The following is a 23394-nucleotide window of genomic DNA, read 5'->3' on the forward strand; positions in this document are numbered from 1 at the left end:
CACCTAGATCACAAGGGGGAATTGCTATAAAGGATATTATTGGGATAATTGAAGAAATTGGAATATGAGCTGTATGTTAGGTAAAAATATTTTGTCAATGTTAAATGTTCTGAATTTGAATATTAGTGGTTAGTTATGTAAGAAAATGTCCTTGTACTAGGAAATATGTACTAAAGTGTTTGGGAGTAAAGGGGCATAGTGTATGAAACTAACTCTGACATGGTCCGGGAGAGAGAGGAGTAGTAAAGCACATGAGGCAAAATGTAATGAGGCAATATCTGAATGAAGGATATATCTGATTTTTTTGATGCTGTTTTTGTAACTGCTCTGTAAGTTTGAAATCATTTCAAAATAAAATCTTAAAAATAATAATAATCTGTGCACTTTAATGTGTGCCAAATTCCTGCTAGAAACTGTATAAGAGATAGGACAAAGAGTGGGCACCCCAGCATTGGACTTTATTCCAATTAGTCCAGCAGTATTCACTGAGGTTCTGATACAGCTCCTCCACTGTGTGCCTTTGAACAAATATAACAATTGTAATAATGATGATTAACATTTGGAAAATGTAAGTGCTTTCACTTACATTGTTTCCCTTGGTCATCTCAACATCCTTGTTAGGTAGGTCTGGCAGGTTGATAAGGTAAGATGACTGAGGTTCAGAGAGGTTAACATGACCTGCCCGTAGTCACACAGCCTGGAAGAGACACATGCAGGCTCATATCCGCATTCATGTGTTTCAAGGCCGATGCTTTCTGAACCTCTGTATCTGTATTTATAAAAGGAAGGATTGGACTGATTGATCCCTGCAGATCATTCTTCATGTCTGGAAATTTTTAAACTTTCTATGGTAGGAAATAACCAGTTATGAGGCGTGCAGGCACGTTACACAGCATGCCTGCACGTGTTGTAGGTGCTGCATAAATGCCCGTCCTTTTCCTCTCTCACTGCCCAGCGCTTCCCTTAGAGTCGTCCAAGTTGGACAGCGCTGGGATGCCGTCTCACTGGGAGTGAGAGCATCTGGAGAGCTTCCTAGAGGAAGGGTCCCGAGCTGGGCCTTGAAGGAGAGTGCGCAGTTCAAGTAGCAAATGCAAAAGGTGCCAGCAAGGCCTTGTGCCTTGGCAGTTAGAGTACCAGGACCCTGCCTAAAGTCGGCTGGCCCAGGCTGGGGTCTGAGAGCAGCCTTTCCTCCCTTGTTCTGCCCCTCCCAGCCCAGGCTGACTGGGTAGATAAGGCGCAGATGGAGGCTGTGTGTGCATTCTAGCCCCAGGCGCCTTGCCTCTGCTCAGACAGCCGGGCCTGGTGCTGTTATTACTGTAAACAGGTCCTTCTGTGAGGCTCCAGCCAGGGCCCTGTTGCCCAGATAGCAATCATGATTGAGTCTGCATGGCTCACTGCTTCCAGGCCTCTGATGCAGGTGGGACAGGGCTCCCCACCCAGCAGCCCCCTCCCCAGCTGCAGCTGAGGGCCAGTTCATGCGAAGGATCCGGAAATCAGTTGGAACAATGCACAATTGAAGTTCAGTGGCCGCTTTGTATTGATTGGTCATAAAGAAGGAGGAAGAAAAATCAAGTGGTACCTCCCTCCCCTGAGTAGAAGAGCTGGTTAGCCAGAATAACTCAGAACTGCCCCATTTCCCTGTCTGGGACTCCCTCCCTCCTATAGACAGCAAGCCTGAGCAGTTGTCTTTTTTTTGGAAGTCTTGCTGATGTCCATGTCTGGTAGGAATCCACTTCTCAATTTTGATGCTACACGTATATAAAATCCTAAGATTGTAGAACTGGCAGGGACTTGAGAAATAATTTAATTCAATTCCCTTATTTTACTGCAGAGAAAAATGAGGCCCAGAGAGACAGACAGATTTATACAGGGTCACACAGCTAGTTGCTGAGAAAGCCATGACTGGAATCCATGGCGTCAGCCTTCAGGCCTGTGTCTGAGTGTCCTCGGCCCTGAGAGAGAGAAGCCTACACCCTCCCACATATTCACAGGAGCCTAAGTTCTTTGGAAAAGACAAGTACAGGGCGGCCTGGTGGTGCAGCGGTTAAGTTCACACGTTCTGCTTTAGTGGCCCAGGGTTCGCTGGTTTGGATCCCGGGTGCGGACAGGGCACCGCTTGGCAAGCCATGCTGTGGTAGGTGTCCCACATATAAAAAGTAGAGGAAGATGGGCACAGATGTTAGCTCAGGGCCAGTCTTCCTCAGCAAAAAGAGGAGGATTGGCAGCAGATGTTAGCTCAGGGCTAATCTTCCTCAAAAAAGAAAAGAGAAAAAGAAAAAGACAAGTACATAAGTATAGAACAGGTAACTTCCAACACAAGACATATGTACTGGTGAGAGATTTATGTAGAGAAGTGCTGTGGACATTCATTCCTTCAGCCCCTGAGCCCTCCAGAGTGAAGACATGACATGGAGGCACGTCCCTGTTTCTAGAGGACCATGCTGGCTCCAGGGGCCTGAGGCAGGGAAACTGTATGATAACTGTAGATGCAGGTTAGCACAGGGCATTGTGTCAGTGTCAAGGCTGTCTTAGGGAAGGCTGCTTGGAGGAAGAAATGGTGAGGTTTATTCCCCTGAGAAAGTTTGTTTAAAAAAAAAGAGTAATAATGTGTTCATTGTTATGAAAAAGCAACAACAAAACTTTAATCAATACAGATGCATTCACAGCAGGAAGTGAAAGTTTGACCTCCTCATCCCCGCTTCTGTGAGGTAATCACTGTTGCCCCTTTGGGCCATAGCCTTGAGGACTCTCCTGGAGCCCCAACAGATTGGAGCAGCCTGGTTTTCCCCTTGGTCTGTTACTCTTCTGTGGAAATCTTCAGCTCTTGGGCTGGGAAACCCTTATTCAACCGCTGCCCTTTGCCTGGGGATTTGAGACCATTCATTTTTCAATCCACAGATAATGTTGAGCGCTTAGGTTCCAAGTTCTGTGTACACCTTTCATAGGTCATCCAAGTTTACTTGCTCTGTTACTTCTTTTTTCTTTTTCTCCCCAAATCTCCCCAGTACATAGTTGTATATTTTAGTTGTGGGTCCTTCTAGTTGTGGCATGTGGGATGCTGCCTCAGCGTGGCCTGATGAACGGTGCCATGTCTGCGCCCAGGATTCAAACTGACGAAACCCTGGGCCACTGAAGTGGAACGCACAAACTTAACCACCTGGCCACGGGGCTGGCCCCTCTGTTACTTCTTTTAAATGGTGTAGACACTAATTGGAAAATCATCATCATAATAGCATAGGCTCTTCCATTTGTATGGTGCTTTATTGTACACCCAAGTATTTTTGTCTCATTGTCTCTTCATGGTACCCTGATGTGACATATGGAGTAGGGCCGGTGGGCTCCTCTCCTTTTTTTTTTTTTTTAAGGAAGATTAGCCCTGAGCTAACATCTGCTGCCAATCCTCCTCTTTTTGCTGAGGAAGACTGGCCCTGAGCTAACATCTGTGCCCATCTTCCTCTACTTTATATGTGGGATGCCTACCACAGCATGGCATGCCAAGCGGTGCCATGTCCGCACCCGGGATCCAAACCAGCGAACCCTGGGCCACTGAGCAGAACGTGCGAACTTAACTGCTGTGCCAGCCAGCTGGCCCCTCCTCTCGGTTTTTTAACAGATGTGGAAACAGACTCAGAGAGCAGGAGCTGTCGCTCAGATGAGGGGATCATGTGAGGGTCAGAGAGGCTAAGTTACTTGTTCATCCAGTAAGTGCTGGACCTGCATTTGAACCAAGGTCTCTCCTGCTTGTTTTCCCACCCCTCTCTGCTGCCTGTGGGTTGGGCAAGAGCTGGGATTCAACTCTGGACTGCTAGTGTGCTCTCCTCTCTATCTGCTACCCTGGGTCATCTCCAAGTAGTGTCACCCACCACTGCCCTGCCAAGCAGGAGACTTAGTTCCTTAGGAAAGGGCCTTCCACAAGTCTGGAGTGAGCCCAGAAAGGCCTGCAGTGCCCACCCCCACTCCCCAGCCCCCGGACACAGGCCGCTCTGCCCAGAGTGGCAAGCTGCATTAAGCATTCCACTCATCATCTCAGGCATGATGGAATCCTAACCTTTTCGGAGACACCGTGCTCTGTCACAAGCATTGCTCTTTTTAAAAGAGATTAATTCACTTGCCGCATTTTGTCCGTTGGTGAAAATCACAGGGGAGAGCAAGGGTGGCTTTCTCAGGCCTCAGAGGCCCTTTCAGCCACTCTCAGCAGGCAGCCACCCGCCCAGCTGGCCCAGGACTTTGAAATGACTGCCCGCTGGGCATTCACTTGCAAAGCAACAAAATGAAGTAGAGGAGACCTGGGTTGGTAAAATCCTAACTTTTGGGGCTGCTCTGCAGAGGGGAAAGGGGGAGGAGCCCAGCCGGCGCTGAAAGAGGAAAAGCTGTTTGTGGTTAGATTCCCTTGGGGTGGTGTCAGTGTTTGTTCTGGCCCTTCCTTGATTTACCAGGTGTCACCACTCCTTAGGGAGTTCTACTATGTGGTATCTCTTTGAATCCTTACAATTACCTTGCACAATAGGGATCAATATCCCCCATTTTACAGCTAGTAAGTGACAGAGCCAGAATCTGAACTCCAGCCTTTGGATTCCAGGGTCATTGCTTTTTCCATTACACCTGAGCCCCAAGAGGCTGCAAAGAATGATGCTCAGTCAGGAAGCTGGCCAGGGCTGAAAAGCTGCAGTCTCGCTGAAGAACACTAAGATTTGCCTCCCAGGAGTGACCCCTCAGGTTTGTAGAACTCTTTCCTTCAGATTGCGGGGTCGCCTCCTACAACCCCTGTAAAGCTGGCAGGGGTTATGATCCCAGTGGACCTGTGAGGAGACTGAAGCTTACAGCGATGATATGCCTTCCCGAGGGTGTTAGAGTAGGAGGTGGCAGAAGTGGAACTAGAACCCAGGGCTCCTGGCTCTGCCCTATGCTCTTTCTACTCTATTTATTGAAAGGATAGCAAGTTTGGAGAAGCCCCCTCTCCCAGAAGTCCCTCCTCTTAAAAGAAAACCCTGCAGTGTACAAAAAAGGAAACCCCAAAATGTTAACACCCATATCACAAGTGGCTCAAAATTGTTGGCAATCAGAGGCATGCAAATCAAAACAGTAGTGTGGTATCCCTTCACACCTGTTGGACTGGCAGTGATTAGGAAACTTGGTACTGCCAAGTGCTGGCAGGGAGAGGGGTACACAGGAACAGCCCCGTCCTGCTGTTAGGAGAGTAGATGGCACAGCTATCCTGGAGAGGACCCTGGCACTATTTAGTCAAATCAAATACGTGCAAACTCTGTGACCCAGGGAGATACACATACAGGTCTGAAAGGGGACGTGTGAGAGGATGTTCTCTGAGCATTGCTTTCGGTGGCTGGCAGAGGGAGGCTCCTGAGTGGGTATCCCTGGGAAAGCAAAAAGGAAAAATGTGGTGGATGTGCCATAGAGAATTATGCAGCAATTAAAAAACAATGGAATTATTGTATACTTAGCATAGCTTAAAACAGTTATTTGCGAAAAAAAGTAATGAACGGAAATATGTACACACTTATATATAAAGAAACAGAAAGAAAAATCCTGCTTGGGTCAGGCCCTGGAAAGCAAGGACCTCCGTCTTGTCTCCTCATCAGTAGCCAGCATGCAGCTGGACACAGAATGGGTGTGTGCACTGTTTGTTGAATAAATGAAAAAAGTGGCTGGAGCCAGCCCGGCTGAATCACCCAGGTCTTTCTGTGTGACCCTGTCGTAGAGTCTCTGGGTACTGGCCAACCTGTGGCAGGCAGAAACCACTCTGTATGGAATCCCTGCTACATGCCAGGCACTGGGCTGACATCCATACAGATTAGCAACTATCATCCCAATTTGATAGGTGAGAAAACCAAGACTCAGAGAATTGATTTGCTCAGAGTTAGCTAGCTGAACCAGAATTTGAATACAGGTCTAACTTACTCCAAAGCCCGTTATTCATCCTTTTCTCTTTATTATGCTACCCTCAGCCCTCAAGCGGCAGGAAGAGGAGGCATCTCAATCTTCTGTCTTCAGCCCTACCTCCAGAGCAGTGCCGCTTCCAGAATTCTCAGGGCCCAGGCAGGGGAACACGGGTCACTGATCCACTGAAGGCATGAGGGATTCTGGCTGTCCCCGGTTCCTCCCAGCCACGCCCTGCTTTCTCCTTCCCCTGCCCTGGCTCATCGCCTGTGGTCTGTCTTACAGCAATCTGCAAACTGGTCTCCTTGTCCTCATTTTCTACTCTCTCCTCTTTCAAGTTCAGCCTCCTTAAACTATTAGGTTAATTTTGTAACTTCTTTTGCCCAAAAACCTTCAGTGACAACCCCTCTGCCTATGGTGAGAGTCTAAGGAATGGTAAAAAGGTTTCCTCTCTGTTGCCAGCTTCAGTTGATCTATGCTGGCTGACTGGAACCAGTGTTAGAGGAGGATTCTGAGGCTCTTACAAGGTCTCCACAGGAAAGAGATGCTGGGAGAGATTCGTGATTTCTGCCTTAGATGCAGGAGTGCAAGATGGAAGCACACGTTCCAGGCATTTGTCAAGCCTTTAGATTGAGTTTTTAACCTACGATACACTCTTGCATTCATGGGGACCTGTGAACATGGAAACTCTGGACATTGTATATAAAAAAAATTTTTTTGAGTATGTGCACTCGTATGCACTTTTCTGGAGAGAGTCATTGGCTTTGATCATCTTCTCAAAGGAGTTCATGGCTCAAAACTGGTTTATGCCCACTGCCTTGGCCTCCTGGCCTGGCTTTTGAGGCCCTGTTGCAGGCCCTGCCTACCTTGGCAACTGTTTCTCTGCTGTGAGCCGTCACCCAGATGGATCTACTTCATGGTCTCTGAATATACCTTGCCATTCCTTCCCCACTTCTGAATAGTATCCTGTGCCTTTTGGCTTGACTGGCGGGCACTTCCTCTCTCATCTCTAAACTGTTGCTGTTCTTCAAGGCACAGTTCAAGTCTTTTCCCTCAGAAACCTCTGGGATTTGCTTCGGCCCATCCTGATTTTCTAGTCTTCTGGACTGAGGACCAGAGAAGCGAAGCCATCCGATCAGAATCACAGTTAGGATCAGAACTCTGCTCTCTTAACTCTCAGAATCATGATCTCTCCACTGCACCACTTGGTGTGCTAAATGAGGGCGGGTTTGTAAATTTGGAGGGAGGTTTTGTGCAAAAAGATTTTTATCTCACAGAAAAATTCATCCCCAGGGTTCTTAGCCTCTTTAACATTCTTGGCCATAGAAAATTGTTTGTGCCTGAAAGTGTATGTGGTAAGACGCCCAGGACTTTTCACCAGAAGAAATCCTCCAAACTAGAGGTGAGAGATGAGGATTTCCCAACCTCCTCTCTCAACACTCTCCCCACACATTTTTGCCCCAGTTATGCCAAAGCCTTTCAGGGCTTCATGTGCCCCATGCTGCCTTCTCCTCTGGATGAAACGCTTTACCTCTGCCTGGAACACTCCTCCCCCTTCAGTCTGGCTAACTCCTTGTCATCACCTCCTCAGGGAGCCCTCTGGGCGGCTAAAACTGGGTTAGGTTCCCTGATGGTACACCTGCAACCTGCAGTCCCCATTCATAGGTCTCGTCCGATGTGTAGTTATGTGTTTGCTGGTCTGTCCCCTCTCGGACTTTAACAGTACTTGTCTCGTCCACTGCATCAGCACAGCCCATGATATGGCTTCTCATCCTACTCAGCCTTAGTCACCTGCTTACTTCAATAGTGCAGAGGTTTTATTTGGCGTGGTCCAGAGGAGCATTTACTACAGATTGTGGCACGAGCATGTTGTTAAGACTCAAACCTAAGCTTCTGGATTCTCTGCCAGTATCCTTTCTGGCTAGAATACACGGAAGAGTAGACAGGCTCCCAGTTTGCCCAGACACTCTCCACGCATTCCTTATAAGCAGGTCACGCCTTGTTGGTGAATCACCCCGACTTTCGGGCTCCCCCTTTCTTGGCCTCCTGCAGCACTTCTGGTGGGAAACCACACACCACAGGCTTTGATTTCCTACTGTCTTGAGTCCTCCCTCCACAACTGAATTGTGTCCTTCTCTGGGGTAGACCCATGTCTTCTCCTCACCCCCATGCCAGAATGTAGCAGAGGGCATGCATATATCATATTGATTTGCTGAAGTCAGTTGAGTCTTTTGTCTTCTATGTTATGTGGAGCCAGGTTCAGTCTAGAGGAAGGGTGGTGAGGTGAGAAGGATTCAGGCTGTACAGCCGTTATCCATCTGGGTTCCAGTCACCGTTTTGCCCCTTATCTACCTTTGTGACCTTCAGTGAGTCATTTCCCCTCACTGAGCCTGTTACCTCATCCATGAAAAGAGGAGGCTAATGTCAGCTCCTTAAGTTTGTGTGAAGAGTAACTGAGAGCATGCACATGAAGTTCCGAGGGCACTTCCTGCTTGTAGTAGGCACTCCGTAAGGGTGGGTTCTCTCTCACCATACCCACATTTAGGCCCCCTGTTCCCGGGACCCAGAAGTCAGGCTTTTAGTGGTATACTTAAAACCCTGTGTTTGTTAATTTATCCAACAACTATGAGCTCCTACTATGCTAGGCACTGGCATTTAGAGTCAAATAGTCTCATGTAGACTCTCCTAGAAACATAATCTAGCATTTCTAACATTCTTTCCATCTTTGGGTTCAAAGATTTCCAGATTCCAAACAGCCACCATACAGATAAACTTGAGGAGTATGAGCCTTTTGTAAACTGGGAACTATCTAGATAAGAAGTGTGACTGGGCATTCACTGCTAATTCTAAGGAAGGGAGAGAGATCTGTGGACTGCCTAAGTCAAGGAAGCCTTCTCACGAGGGAGTCCTCAAGCTAGGATTGTATCTCATAGCCTGAGAATAGGATTAGAATAAGCAAAGAGGCAGAGAGAAAGCATTCTGGATCAAGGGAGTGGGAGTGTCAGGGTATTAAGGTAGGGCAACCACATTCTTTCCTCAGAGTCTGGGAGGATAACAGCAGGGGGCAGACTCATTTAAGGGAAAAGGGAGAGAGGTAGGGGAAGCTTAGGGTCTGGGGAGAGTGGCGAGAGGAGCTGGGATGGGTATTTAGTTCTCAAAGGCCTCTATTTCCAAACTTATCCAGCCTCCCTGTGGATTGACTGTCTCATTTCTTCTCCCCTTACGTGTAATGATAAGCCGTACATTGAGAATAGTCTTTTGTCTCTTTCTAGGCTATTGTCAGAAGGTGCAGATGTCAATGCAAGGCACAGACTTGGCTGGACAGCACTCATGGTGGCAGCCATCAGCCGAAACGACAGGTAAGAGATCTCCTTCCACACAGGGCTCCCTTAGCCAGATCTCTGCAGACCACATTCCTGAATCCTCTCCCACCCTTGCCCTCCCCGCTGCTGTCTTCTCCAGAGGCAGGAAGATGGACTCAGTCTAAAGTACGGTCTACATCTGGTGCAATGGAAAGTATAGGAGCTATGGAGAGGGAAGATGTAGCTCTGGGTTGCAGCTGCATCATTCGTTGGCTTTGTGACCTTAGGCAAGTCATTTGCATTATCCACGCAATGAAATGTTTGAAAGCCTGTCATAAGTGGTTAAGTATACATGTGTGGTTTTCATGATGTCTTTGTTATCCACCATCTCTTCGTGTTGAGAAGTCTGCAGTCACTGTCCCCTACAAGGGCTCCACTGGGCTGTTTCTTTGGAGGTTCTGATGGAAGCTAGAGAAGGCGAGGATGTTCCTTCCCTCCCCTTGGAGGCCCTGCTGTTTCCTACCCACTCCCCCATTCCCTTACGGTGTAGCTGTTGTGTAAAGATCAAAATAGTCTTTGTGTTGAGTTATCTCTAATTCTCTCAACCAGCAGCAAAATATGTATTATTATCTTATTTTGCAGCAGAAAAAATTGAAGCCCAGAGAGAGAAAAGTGATTTGTCTAAGGTCACACAGACAGGATTTTGAACCTAGTCTGGCTGCCTGCAAAGGTTGTTTGTTTTACCCTGTCTCACTCCTGCCTCCTTCTGCCAGATCCCAGGCTAGTGCTGGATGCTGCCTTTCCATCCCAGTCTCTAGCTGTGACTGTGCAAAATAATTGATTAAAAAAGAGCAAAAAGAGATACTTTCAAAGAAAGCAGACTGGGTACTTTAGTAGCAGCCACTGAAATTGATAGTTGGAAGTACCAATTGTAATTTTCACTTCAAACAGATCTTTAAGGCTTTACCCTGCCAGTACTGGCCACCTTTGGAAAGGTCATAAATGTGGTGGAAACCAACAAAACATGGATTTTATAATACAGGGGTGGCTCCGCCTCAGACTGATTGAAAGACTTGGCTGAGAGATAGTCTCTCTTTTCTGCTCCTCTATCGTGAACTTGGTTTCATACTCTGTTTCCTTATTTGCCTCTTTAACTCCAAGCACTTAGTCTTTAAAAGAAAAATTGATATAAATAGGCTTTGCAGTTGAGAGACCTGGAATCCAGTCTTTGTTCTGACTCTTAATTGAATTTCAGAATTCTGTGGACACCTTGTTACTTCACCTGAAATCAATTATTTCTATAAAAAGTTTGGTAAATATCTCCTCTGAGCCAGGGTCTGTGCTAATCATTGGGGAATCAGAGACCTTGGGAGCTCATGATCTAATGAGGAAAAGAAAGGCGGGTGGAGACAACAGAGTATAGTATAATCAGTGATGTCAGAGCTGTTTGGACAGGTTATTATCAAAGCAGAGGGTGTCAGGGGACTGAATCTGGCAGCAGAGTAGATTCTTGCTGTGTTCTTGTGAGACTCCAATAAGGTAGTGTATGTGCTACATGTTGTAAGTGGTGAGTTGCGATTCTTTGCTGCTGTCATTAGACCGCTCTACACACAAACACACGTGTTTATTCCGTACTACTGATACTCCACCCACGACCGCCTCTACCCCATACCACCTCCATCACACCCACCAGTCTTCTTTCCCAGCTTGCACATATCTCCATCGGCAAGAGATAACCAGTGGTGGAGAGAAGGGAGGAGGTGTGTGCCCTTCTATGTGTAATATTTTCAGTGTTGAGACTGAATAGGAAACAACACTATACTTAAGAGAGTACTGTCAGTCAGTGAGCAAATAGCTAGTAGGTGTGCTTTGGGGACACTTCCATCTGAATCTAATAGTTGTCGGTGTAACTGATGGCTCTGTCTTCATCCATGGCCATTAGCAAATCAGTGATGCTCGCTGAGCAAAGTGAGAGTGTTGGCTTATATTTACTTGCTTTGGTTCTTAGGACTAATGATTGGTTTTTTAAGTGTCCGTTTTGTGCCCTCCTCTTCCTTCCAGCACCCAGGGAGGACAGATTTTTATTCTGTGTTAAATAGCACACTTTCAGGTTGGATTTATTTATTCATATCACAATTTTTTGTTCTAGGCAGACAAAGATTCCTGCCCTCGTAGAGCTTATTTCTATGGTGGTGGTGGTCCCTGGGGAGAGAGAGGCAGGAGCAGACAATGAACAATAACTATAATGCATAAGTAAACTACATAATGTATTAGAAGGTAAGGAGTGCAGTGGAACAAAGGAAAAGTAGAATCTGGTAAAAGGGAGGCCAGGAGAACGTTGTCCAGGGTCAGCGAGCCTCGTCCGTGAGGTGCCCTGGGAGTCTTGAAGGATTATCACGTCCAACCAGCACAATCTGCCAATAATGTTCTCCGTATTAGAAGTGTACTGATTCTCATCTTGTCAATCACCAAACCCTTCTGGAATCATATTGGCCAGGCCTGAAATGCCGCCACCTTTGAACTGGGTTTGGATGAAGTGGAAGGCAGGGGCAGCACCCCTTGATTCAGGCGGAGAGCAGAGCACTTTCACTTCCTTTGGCGTGTTGGCAGTCCACAGGCTCGAGGGAGATCCTGAGAGCAGCCCAGTCCTTTCACCCTCAACTGCCTCTGGCGAGCGCTGCTTCTTGTGTTAAGTCCTTAGGGGATATGGAACACAATAGTCTCTCTCCTTAAGGAGATTAACTTCTCATAAGCTTTCATTTATGTATGTAGGTATTATTTAATTTTGAATAGTAAAGACAGTACTATTTTATTTAATTTTGAATAGAAACTACAGCGCTATAGAACAAAATTTTAAAAGTATGCACGGGAACTTAATTTATAATTTATTCCCTCCTTTTATTTCCAAAAAGGTGACTTAAATTAAAATACAACCATAGATGTACACAGGAGAGTTAAAACTGGATCAAGATCAGAAATCACATTGGTAAAAGGAAAGATAATTTTATCAGGATTGAACCAGAGATTTTCTTTTCCGAAAATAGGTTTATTGTTTTTGTAAAAATAATATAGAGAAGAAAACAGCAGTCACCTGAAGTCCCTCTATCTAGAGAGTGATCGTGTGTGTGTATCTCTCTCTCTCTCTCTCTCTCTCTATATATATGCGTGTGTCTAATTTTACATAAATGGGACCATGCTATACTTATTATAAATCAGGTAATTAGTGGAATCGAGTAGGTTGAAGTTTCCTGATAAACACAGCCAAAAAGGGATACAGAGAATTTGGTTCTTCAGGAGAGAAGAACTTCATTCTTACATCCCTTTATAGTATCATTTTATGCATAAAGCAAACATTTTTTAAAACTATGCTGTGTGGGTGCTGATGTCCTAGGCTACAGGGGGATTCAGAGAATAAGCAGTCACAGCCTTTGCCTTAAGAAGCTTACTCAGACTGCTGACATCAAGGACTTGAGTAATGTGATGGCCATTGTCTCCATTGGCCGTTCTGTCCAAGATTTACCAACATTCTACTAGGACGATCCTTTTGCCAGCCCTAGTAACAGCTTGGGTGTCGTGTTGACTCAAGGAGCAGTCCCTGGGGCTGGCCCCTTCTCCACACGTAGCCCTCCATAAGCCTCCTGCCACAGGCACTTGTTCAGCCCAAGTCTGGGCACCTCCTTCTGGGTTGAACTCTGACCCAACCCAGCTAAAGGCTAAGCCACAGGGTCCCAGAATGATCACTGTGACTTAGCCTAGCCCTCACCAGCTCGTGCAAATATACCCAGCCTTCAGCTAAATTCAATTAGTTTTTCTTTAAGAAGGGAAAGAAATCCAATTTTACCAAACATGGACAGACGGTGGAAGGCACTTTGATGTTACAACCTCTCAGTGATGCTTTACTTAGTCACAAGTTCATAAGCAAGAAGGCTTAATTACTTGGGAAAACACAGGCTTAAAACTGGACACAATGCCTGAGTATCCGCTCTTGGGTGACTTGATTCGAACCCATGCACCCAGTTCGTGTGTGGTGCAAACTTTGATGTGTGCTGTGACAAGCTGAAAGTCATGACCCCCTCGGGGAAGCTCCTTCAGATGGCATTTGCAGGATGTGTAGGCGGAGAGGCAGGGCCTGCCAGGCCTGTTTGCTCAACTTTGATGTCCAAGCAGCCACAGGCCCCACTGTTTGCTCTTTCACTGAGGGATGGATTAGGAGCCTCCTACCTTTCCCAGTGGACAATGCTGGCAATGGAGTGTGACGACTGTTGACCATTCCAGGAGCCTGGCAGACCAGAACAGGGCTTTGGGAGGTGCAGAGCCTGGGGGGCCAAAAGCTGTTTATAAGGACAGCCATTTCTCCAGATGTAGCTTTCCTTCAGGCCTAATGTTGGTTTGGTGCTTATAGTTGAGGTAAAAATAATCTTATGAGTTTTTGCAGGTAGCAAGTATTGCTTGACCCTCCATCCAGTGGCACTAAGGTATTTATAAATTGAAAGTTTAAGTCTTTTCTATTCCCTTCATCAGCTTGTACGTGCAGGTGATAGTGATTTGGAAGAAAAATGGTATGATTTAGGTTCTTATGATTTCAAATTCCTCGAAAAAAGAAGCTGTCAGCACACATTTGATAAAGGATTAGTCCCTAGAACATGTAAAGAACTCCTTTTACAAATCAAACTCAGTTTTTTAAAAATGGGCAAAAGATTTGGGCAGACATTTGCCAAAGAAGAAATGGATGGCAGATAAGCACATGAAAAGATACTCAGCATTAGTCATTTAGGGAAATGCAAATTAAAATCACAATGAGATATCGTTACAATGGCTAAAATTTAGAAAAACTGACAATACCAAGTGCTGACAAGGATGCAGGACAATGTCATCATTGCTGATAGGAACACATAATGGTATAGCCACTTGGAAAACATTTTGGCAGTTTCTTATAAAGGTAAAACATACATTTACTGTATAACCCAGCAATACCAACTTCTAGGTATTTGTCCATGAGAAATAAAAACATACATGTGCAAAAACACCTGTATGCAAATATTTATAGTAGCTTTATTCATAATTACGAAAAAGTAGAAATCACCCAAATGTTCATCAACTGGTGAATGTGCAAACAGTTTATGGTACATTTATACAGTGGACAACTACTCAGCAATAAAAAAAGAACAAAATACTCATACATGCAACTACATGGATGAATCATAAAAGCCTTATGCTAAATTAAAGTCAGACACAAAAAGCTACCTACTGTATGATTCCATTTATATGACAGCCTGGAAAAGGCAGTACTATAGGGACAGAAATCAGAGATTAGTGACTACTAGGGTTTAGGAGTAGGAGGAAGGGCCCAAAGGAACTTTTAGAGTGATGGAAACACTTTAAATCTTGCTTATGGTGGTGGTTATACAATCAGAACTCATCAAATTGTACATCTTAAAAGGATGAATTTTACTATGTGTAAATAATACTGCAATAAGCTGACTTAAAAAAACTTTTTAAAAAGCCATCATCCCTCTCTAATTTTCATTATTAATTGTGACCAGTGGTATACTGAGAATTCATGTTTGTAATGTCAAAATGAATTCATATTGTTAATGGTCACTTGGAATGTTTTGAATTCTTATTGTTGATGGTATCTCACATTAGAGTCTGTATATTCTGATTGTTAGTAGAGAATAAAGATTGGTGAGTTCACACCATTCGTGATATCATGAAGTATAATTACTGATGAATTGTGATACATTCAGTTTACAAGTGGTATACAGTGGGCTTATTAAATTCACAAAGTGTCATATGATTCTTCTTTATACAAGGAGACAGTTCAGGGTACAGGACTGGGAGCTGCCTCCCATCCCACATCATTCTTGGGCTCCTTGTCCCTGGACTGCCATGAGGGGAGACCACCTAAATAGTGTGGCCATTGTGGTGCTTCAGGAACCAGAGATCCTAAAAGAGTCGGGTGCAGGGGGAGATTCAGATTTGAGTCCACTTGGGCTTGCTGGTTGCTTTGAAAGCCCCTGCCTCAGAGAAGGTGAGAACCGTGAGGCAGGGCATGAAGCTCCAGCAGAACTGTTTGAAATTCCCCACAAGAGTCTCCCTCCCTCCTTCTGCCTTTTCTCCCGGAGCACATTTCATCAGCATCGGAAGGACTGCTTCCCGGCACTGCCTTCCCTGCTTGGCCAGGGTCCCTGAGGAGCTGAGCTAATGAGTGGATAACACGCATTTGCCAAGGCCTTCCTGGATGTGGTACCTGGGCTTTGTTAATTTTAAAATGCCGCCATCCTTGGCTGAAGACCATTTAATTCCCTCTCGCAGCAGTCATTTATTGTTAGCATTTGCTTATTTTCCCTCCACCTTACTAAGGGCGGGGATGGGGGGGGTGGGGCGCGGGATTAAACCCTATCTTTAAGAAACTGGCAGCCCAATCCAGGGTGCTATCCTGCAGGAGAGGTTTTACAGGCCTTTATGGCCCCAGCAGCTCCACAGCTGCCCTTAGAGGAAAGAGCCGGTGCTGCTCTTGCAGCTGGACAAGGGGCAGCATCCTTGGGAGGCTTTCCTTCCTTGCTGTCTGGCCAGAGCAGAGCAGGCAGAGCACCCTGCACCTGTGTTTCAGTGCGGGTCTGTAGGGGGCCTGACCACGTGGAGGTCCATCAGCCTGTACAGACCTACAGCCTCTTCCCAGGGTCCCGATCCTATTCTCAGCCTGGCTACTGGCTGCTGAGTGGTGCTCCTTCTGCCTGAGGAGGCTGGGCTTTGTGCTATTTGGTCTCCTGACTGTAGTGATGATAATGGCTATGGTTGTTTGGGTGCCTTCTGTGTGCCCGGCCCACGTCAAGCACTTCCTATGTTGGCTCTAATCCCCAGCACAATCCTAAAAGGAGGGATTGTTATCCCTATTTTATAGATAGGGAAAAGGAAGCTCAGAGATGCACAAGGTTGTCCAGTCAGTGAAAGAGGGAGCCAGGATTTGAAGCCAGGTCTCTCTGAGCCCCAAACCCGTATTCTTTCCACTGGACTACACTGCCTGTGGAGGGAAGGGGCAGGGAGCAAGGCCATGGGATGGACCACGGGCTACCTGGACCAGGAGTCAAGTCAGCTCAGGCAGGGTTTCTTGATGATCCCCACTGTGTGCTAGATGATTCTGAGAAATCTAAAAACTGGCAAACCACTCTCCTTGTCCTCAAAAAGCTAACTATCAGAAAAGGGATAAAACAGGTCCCACTTTAACTGTATAATGAGGCAGAATGTGGTCAGTGCCCCAGAGAAGACCACCCAGAGTGCTTGAGGGGAGATCATGAAAGGAGGCCCTTTCACATGAGATGGTCCTTGAAAGATGGACAGGATTTGATTGGTAGAACTGGAGAGTAGAAGGATGGCATTTCTAGGAGACAGACCCTTGTGAGCATAGGCTCACAAAGGTGAGAAGGGAAGGATGTGCCAGAGCTAGGAGGAGGAGCGGGCAGGAGACCAGGGAGTGTGAAGAAAGGCCTTAGCCATCATGGGCCCTGATCCTCTCAGGCTGCCACAGTCTAGCGTGCGGTCCAGCCGTGAGCTCTAGAGCCACACCACCTGCGTTCAAATCCAAGCTCTTCCTCTCACTAGTTCTGTACTTTGGCAAGTTCTTTCGCTTAACTGTGATTATTTCCTCAGCCATAAAATGGAGATAATAAGCAGATCTACCTCAGAAGGCTGTTTTGAGGTTTAAATGTGTAAATATATGTAAACTGTTCAGGACTGTGTTATTCTAGTTAATAGTATAGTTGTAGTGGTAGTGCCTTAATTATTATTATTACTAATACTGCTGCTGCTGATTGTGGGTCACCCCAAGAGGAAGGTGGTGAATGGCCTGCAGGCAAGCCTATCTTTAATGCAGGTGGGGGGATTGCTTGTCTCTCACCAGTATCTCAGGTGACTCAGAAATGGGAGAGCTTTGGAGATTCTTTTTCCACTCCTTTTCATTGAAGAAGCTGGGCCTAGAACGTGGCACTCCAGAGCAGGGCGCTTTGATGTGGGCCTGGCTCTTGTCCCAGGTGGCCACCTGCCTGATGCAGGACAGTGCCCAGTATTTCCCAGCAAGGCAGGGTGGGTGAGGGTGCTGGCCAGGTGCCCAGAATGCCAGCACCATGCCCCCAGAAGAGTGTGCCGAGCTTGACGTTTCTCCCACCACTGCTGCTGTGGCCGATTATCTCTGAGTAGCAGAGAGTCATTTCTAATCCCATTTGGAATCATTGCTCAAGATAATCCTGTTTCGTAGTAATGATATTCCAACTCCAGCATGCACCCGTTTTCTAGTTTGAAGCATGCCTTGACCTCAGGCAACCCAAGACGCTGCTGCTTGCAAAGCAATGCCAGCTCATTTGCCTAACGTGACAGTCTCAGGGTACCCCCCTCTCCACCACTATATTCCGTCCTGAGGTTCTGTGTTCAGTGCTGTCTTCATGGAGAATATCATTTGGGGCCAGGAGAGCCTCCAGTGCTCATCCAGTTCAGCTGCTTGGGCAAGGGTGTTCCATTTCTAGGAGTGTTCCTCATTCTAGGAGTGATAGGGTCCACTCGTGCACCTCTTCTTTAAAGACATCAGACCCACTCTGTGCTATGAACTACTTATTTAAGTAGGGCCACAGGATCGTGGGTCAGGGGTATACAGTAGATATGGTAGGTGTATCTGGGTTTCAGCAAGGTATTTGGCTGTCTGTCATGACTTCCACGTGAATAAAATATGATGTGGTGAATAGTTTAGGCAGACTAATGGTGAATGACCTGGTTCATTGTTTATATATGAATGGACAGGAGACTGGAGAACAGACTCTAGGGGTCAGCCACAGGTTCTGTCCTATTCTGTAGTTACATCACGGATTCTATTGAGACTACTGATAAATGCCAGCCAAATTGGCAGACTAAATGAAGCTCAAAGAGGTAGCCAATATGTTGAGTGAATGAATTGGGGACATGAAAAAAGAACTCAATGGGCTAGAGCAATGGTTAAATCTGTGGTGATAGAAATTAACAGGGTGGAGTGTTTCAGTCTACAATTAAAACCAAAACCAGCTGTAAAATTCAGAGTGAGGGAGACCCAATTTAGCAATACAAGCAAATAAAGCCCAGGAGCTGACTGAAAACTCACTGTGTGCATCCACAGTGCAGCGTTAAGGCCCCAGAAGTGAATTGATTCAGCAAATAGATACTGGCCTGTACTAGGCCCTGTGTGCGAGAAAACAGATGGTGAGGCACAGTGCCTGCTTGGGGGAGCCCACGGCCTGGTTGTGTGTGACGTGGTGCTGAGGAACAAGGGCTCTGGAATGAGACGGCCTGAGTTTAAAACCTAGCTCTGCCGCTGACTAGCTCTGTTTCCTCTTCTGCAAAATGGGAATAATAATAGCACCTACCTCAGTGTTGGGTGATTTTGACTATTAAAATGGGCATAAAACTGCTTGGTGTGGTGCCTGGACATAGTAAGTACGCAGTAGGTATCTGCTGCTGTTATTCATATTTTTGGGTTTCTCATTGTTATTTTCATCCAAAGTCTACGAGATATACCAGCCCTAACATGCTGTTATGGATTATTTGCCTAGAGAGAGCCCAGTTTGGGCCACTACTGTGATAAGAACCCCACAATCGGTTTGACCACACTGGCCCATAGGTTTGGTGACTGCATATTATGAACCACAGACTAAAGACATGAAAGTCTATTTAGAACTAAGCTGAGGCTGTGAAATTGGGATTGTCCTGGAAACACTGTGATGGGCGATCTTGATGCTATGGCCCTCTGCCTAATGTGCCATGCCTGCCTTGAGCCTTGCCCCAAATGATCTCACCTTGTCTAGGCCTACCACTGATTCTGACCCTTGTCCATCTAAATCAGATGCTCTCTTATCCCAGCAGGCTGCTGTGACCTGCTTTACTTTAACCACCATCTGAAAGCATCACTGTCCCTGGTACACGGTAGGCTCAGGAACTATGGGATGGTAAGACAGACGAACGGATGGTCAGATGGGCAAAACCAGTGTGGTTTAGGGGAACGTGCACCAGGTTTGACCCCAGACAGACCTGGATGTGAATCTTGGTTCCTGTGCTTATTTAATGTGTACACTTGGGCAACTCATGTTATTTTGCTGAGCCTCAGTTTACTCATTTATAAAATGGGACTAGTACCTCATGGCAAGTGGTTATAAGGTTCTGAAATAGTAAGTGTAAAGTGCTTAACGCAGTGTAGCTGCTTTATTTTGCTTTTTGACCTTTACCTTTTGAGAGAAGTAAACAAAAGATTATTATCCTCATAATGATAATAATGAGGAAACTGGGGCACATTTTCTACACAAGTACCTTGCTTTCTACCTAATCTTTGGTTTGTTTCCTAAGGAAGCTGACTTTAAAAAGAGAACTGCTCTCCCTGCCCTCTCTACCCCCAGCTCGTGCCCCCGTGCCCCAGGATCTCTAGATTTAACACATGCCAGTGCCTTTGGTCAGGCCACCCTGCTTTCCTGGCCAGCCCATAGACCAGCCAGTAGACTGAATAAGCCACAGCTCATGTGACTTTGCAGCAAACCTCCTCAACTATGACCTCTTGCTTCCTCCCTTCATCGAGGTGTGCACTGGGTTCAGAATAGGTCAACTCTTTGTCTTCTCCTTGGGACCCGTGGCACTCATCACAGTGACCCTGTGCTTTGGATGTCGGGGGTAGAGGGGAGGAGGAGTTGGAGAAGCTCCTCCTGAAGCTCAACATTGTGTGGGGACGACCTGGAGCTGGGATCACTGCCCTTCTTGCTTCACCAACTCCAGCTGCTCGCCAGCCGTCTTTGACACGCGCCTGGCCCCACATAGGCCTCAGCTCACACCACAGGTTTCCTCGCTCTTCCTAAACAATGTGACGACCCCAAGCCCCTCCGGCCACTGAGAGCAGAAAGCCTTAACATCGATCGATGTAACTGTCCTTCCGTGCACTGTGACGCCCCACTGCCCTGAAAGCAGGAGCTCATCAAGGTCAGTGCGAGCCAGCCTTCCTACACATGCTCCCCCCTCTAATCTAATTACAACCTGATCAGCAAATTAAAACGTGCCTCATGCGGGCTGTGGCTCCAAAGGGAGTTCCATGAGTCCCCGGAGCTGCCTCTTAGGGACCACCCTCCTGTCCATTTCCTCAGCTTTGTCTGGGAACTGCCTGGTGGAAGGCAAGAAGAGCCTGGTGCTCAGGAAAGGAAGATGGAGGTTTTCCACAGCTAAACTGCCCACTGCCTAGTTTGGATCCTCAGGTGGGAGAAGGCTGGGCAGAGCTGAGCCAGTCATCTTCCACCTTTCTTCCCAATTTCCCACCAAATAAAATAATGATTTCATTTATTCATCCTTTATTTATTCATGCACTCATTCAGAAAGCATCTCTTGACTACTTACTGTGATCCAGGCCCTGTGCAAGGAGCTGAAAAGTAGGTTGAGTGACCTTGGACAAGTTACTTAACCCCTCAGTGCCTTAGTTTTCTTGTGTGTAACCTGCCTCATAGGGTTGTTGTAAAGATTAAATGTATTAGTATATGTAAAGTGTTTAAAACAGCTCCTGGCACATAGGAAGTATATACAAATGTTAGCTCTTGTTATTAGATGCTATGTTCCTCCTACTTAGCCACACTTTGTACCCTTGAGAAAACAGATACTTGTACTAACAGGCAGTAGAAACAAGGCAAAGAGAAAACAGCTCTCAGCCTAGGATCAGAGCTCACCTTACAACCCTCACCTTGACTGTTCACAAGACCCAGTCTTGTTGGTGAGTCGGCTCACTTGGGTAGAGATAAGAACAGAACAGATTCTGATGGGCACACAGGAAGGCAAATACTGCTACTAGAGCCAAGTCACTAAAGGACAGACCCCGATCCTCTTGGGCTAGTGACATCCCCTGATTCCCAAATTAGGGAAATAGGGTGTCTAGAGATTATCTCTAGCCTTTGAGGTTGTTATTGGCATTGGTAGGCATATCTTTCCCCAGACCACCAGAGGCCAAATCCTGAGCTGGCTCGGAGAATTGCTAATATTCCTAAGTCTTTGCCCAGTGAGAACCTGTGGAGTCGTCAGTGTAGTTCCTTTGACTGGGGATGTTTTCTGTTATAGAGAAACATAAGGGAGTGGAATGGTATACTCTGCTCCCTTTAATCCAGCTGTTAAGACCATGAAGGCCTAGCCCATACACCACAGCCCATTTGGCACCAGCTACTCAAATTTAAGGCAGTAATAGCTAAACCCCAACTATGAAATGGCAGCCAGTATGCCAGTCCTAGAACAGAGGGGGCACTGCAGTCGTCCTTTGGTGGATCACCTTGAATAGCAGTGCCTGCCTCCCTTTGTGCCATCAGATTCTGGTTTTACTGCTGACCCTGTACTCCACTTGTGAGCCAGGTGGGCTAACTTACCATCTCCCCGTAAGTCACGGTCTCCCAAATAGAGTTCTAAATTTGGGGATTTATTTCTACTTCAGCAAAAAACATCACAGAGGCAGAAATCACTTCATTTCCAAAGTCTCCTCGCTGCTGCTGCTAGTTTCTGCTTCTTTTGCCTTGCCTTGAACTCTGATACCATTGTGTCCCTTGTTTCTGGCTGCGTACTTGGTTGGTGATCTGCTGTTCTCCCTCAGCCTCTAGTCCTTGACATTGACCTGGCTTTTGACTCTCTGCCTCACATCTCTGCTGCTGGGTCTCCAGCCCTTGCTTCTGTTTTGGCTATGAGCTTCTTTGCACTCCTTGGGCCTGGCCTACCTGCTGCTAAGCCTGTTCTCACCAGCCTTGCCTTAGCTTTCTCAGCCTGGCCAGCCTCCTACCCTGCTGCTGCCGTGCTGCAGCCCACAGGTCCACAAAGTTCTTTTTGATCACCAAAGCTAACTATACTTAGGTAGCCCTCTATCCTGATCTGGGCTAGCTTCTCCAGGAAGGGCCTGATTCCTGTGGAGCTCTGGGTTAGATGCTTTATAAGTACATGATGGCTATTGGACAAAAAGCCTACTAGCCATCTGGGAAGGTGTTTGGTGCCACTCTTGGCCACAAAGCAGCCACAATTCCTTTAGTCCTAGCTATACCCCACTGTGGGGCTGCTGCCTTTTGAGTTTTATTAAAAGTGAAGGGAATCTTCTCCGAGGTTGCAGAATGAGTCACTAGCTTGGATGCTTACCCTTGCTGGCCTCCAAGTTTGTGAAGTGAATTGCCCATTCCCTTTGATTGGGTTAGCCGCCCCAGGGCCGAGTCTAGTCACTCCCCTCTCACCATCCTGCCAGACCACTGTCTGCCCTCTGGGGCCACGGGCAGCATACTTGGTTGTTTGGACACGTCTTGCAGCCTGCAAATTGGACAGATGGGATCAATACTCACGAACCTGGAGAGGCCCAGGTAGCACAGTTAGTGACACTAGCTGCCTAGAGGGACAGCCTGCCATGGGAGGCAGTGTGATTGAATGGTGATTGGACATAGCAGCTGAGGATTAACCAAATTATGTCCCTTTGAGTTTAGATTGACAAACCCTCCTCACTTGGATTTTCAAACAAGCCAGGTTGTGCAGAATATAGAAGAACTGCCTTCTTAACACAGGGCTGTACCAACATGATTCCTGGAGGTGGTCACATATAGATCTGGTGCCCACTTCTGCCCAGATTCATGTTTCTATCACTAAGATTACCCGGACAAAGGGAAGAGAGCTCATATTTGTGGAGCTCCTTCTATCTGGCAGGTACTATGGAGTTTTACATACTTATAACCTACAGGGGAGGCATCATTATCTCCATTATTCTGGTAAGGGAATGGAGTCTCAGAAGTGTAGTAACTTGTCCAAGATCACAGTTAGTAAATGATAGAGCTTTGACTTGAACCTAGGTCTCTGTGTGTGTGTTATAAAATATCATACTGTCTTCCCAATTTAAGTGTCTTAGTTCATACAGTCATCTGTTGCTTAATGACGGAGATACATTCTGAGAAACACGTTGTTAGGTAATTTTGTCGTTCAAACATCATAGCCTGCTGGTGTATGATATAGCCTACTACACACCTAGGCTATATGGTTCTAATCTTATAGGACCACCGTTGTGCCCATCATTGATCAAAACGTCATTATGCAGTGCATGACCGTACTTCTCTTGACTTCCCCACAGCCCAGCGGGAGGGTGGGGTACATAGTAATAATAACGAACTTTTGTTGAGCACTTACATGTCAGGCACTGTTCTAAGCACTT

At 46.5% G+C, this 23394-nt stretch overlaps 1 protein-coding gene across 2 annotated transcripts in view; it reads left to right on the forward strand.

The window, feature by feature from the left end:
* The window catches only part of CLPB (ClpB family mitochondrial disaggregase), a 135913-nt gene that overhangs the window by 21436 nt on the left and 91083 nt on the right, over positions 1–23394 (forward strand). For both annotated transcript variants that reach the window (XM_003365377.5, XM_001917473.6), the window contains exon 3: positions 9168–9254. In XM_003365377.5, the coding sequence (XP_003365425.1) occupies positions 9168–9254 (87 nt within the window). The remainder of the gene's footprint in view (positions 1–9167; positions 9255–23394) is intronic.

Source organism: Equus caballus, chromosome 7 (genome assembly GCF_041296265.1).
Source record: "Equus caballus isolate H_3958 breed thoroughbred chromosome 7, TB-T2T, whole genome shotgun sequence".
Taxonomy (NCBI): Eukaryota; Metazoa; Chordata; class Mammalia; order Perissodactyla; family Equidae; genus Equus; species Equus caballus.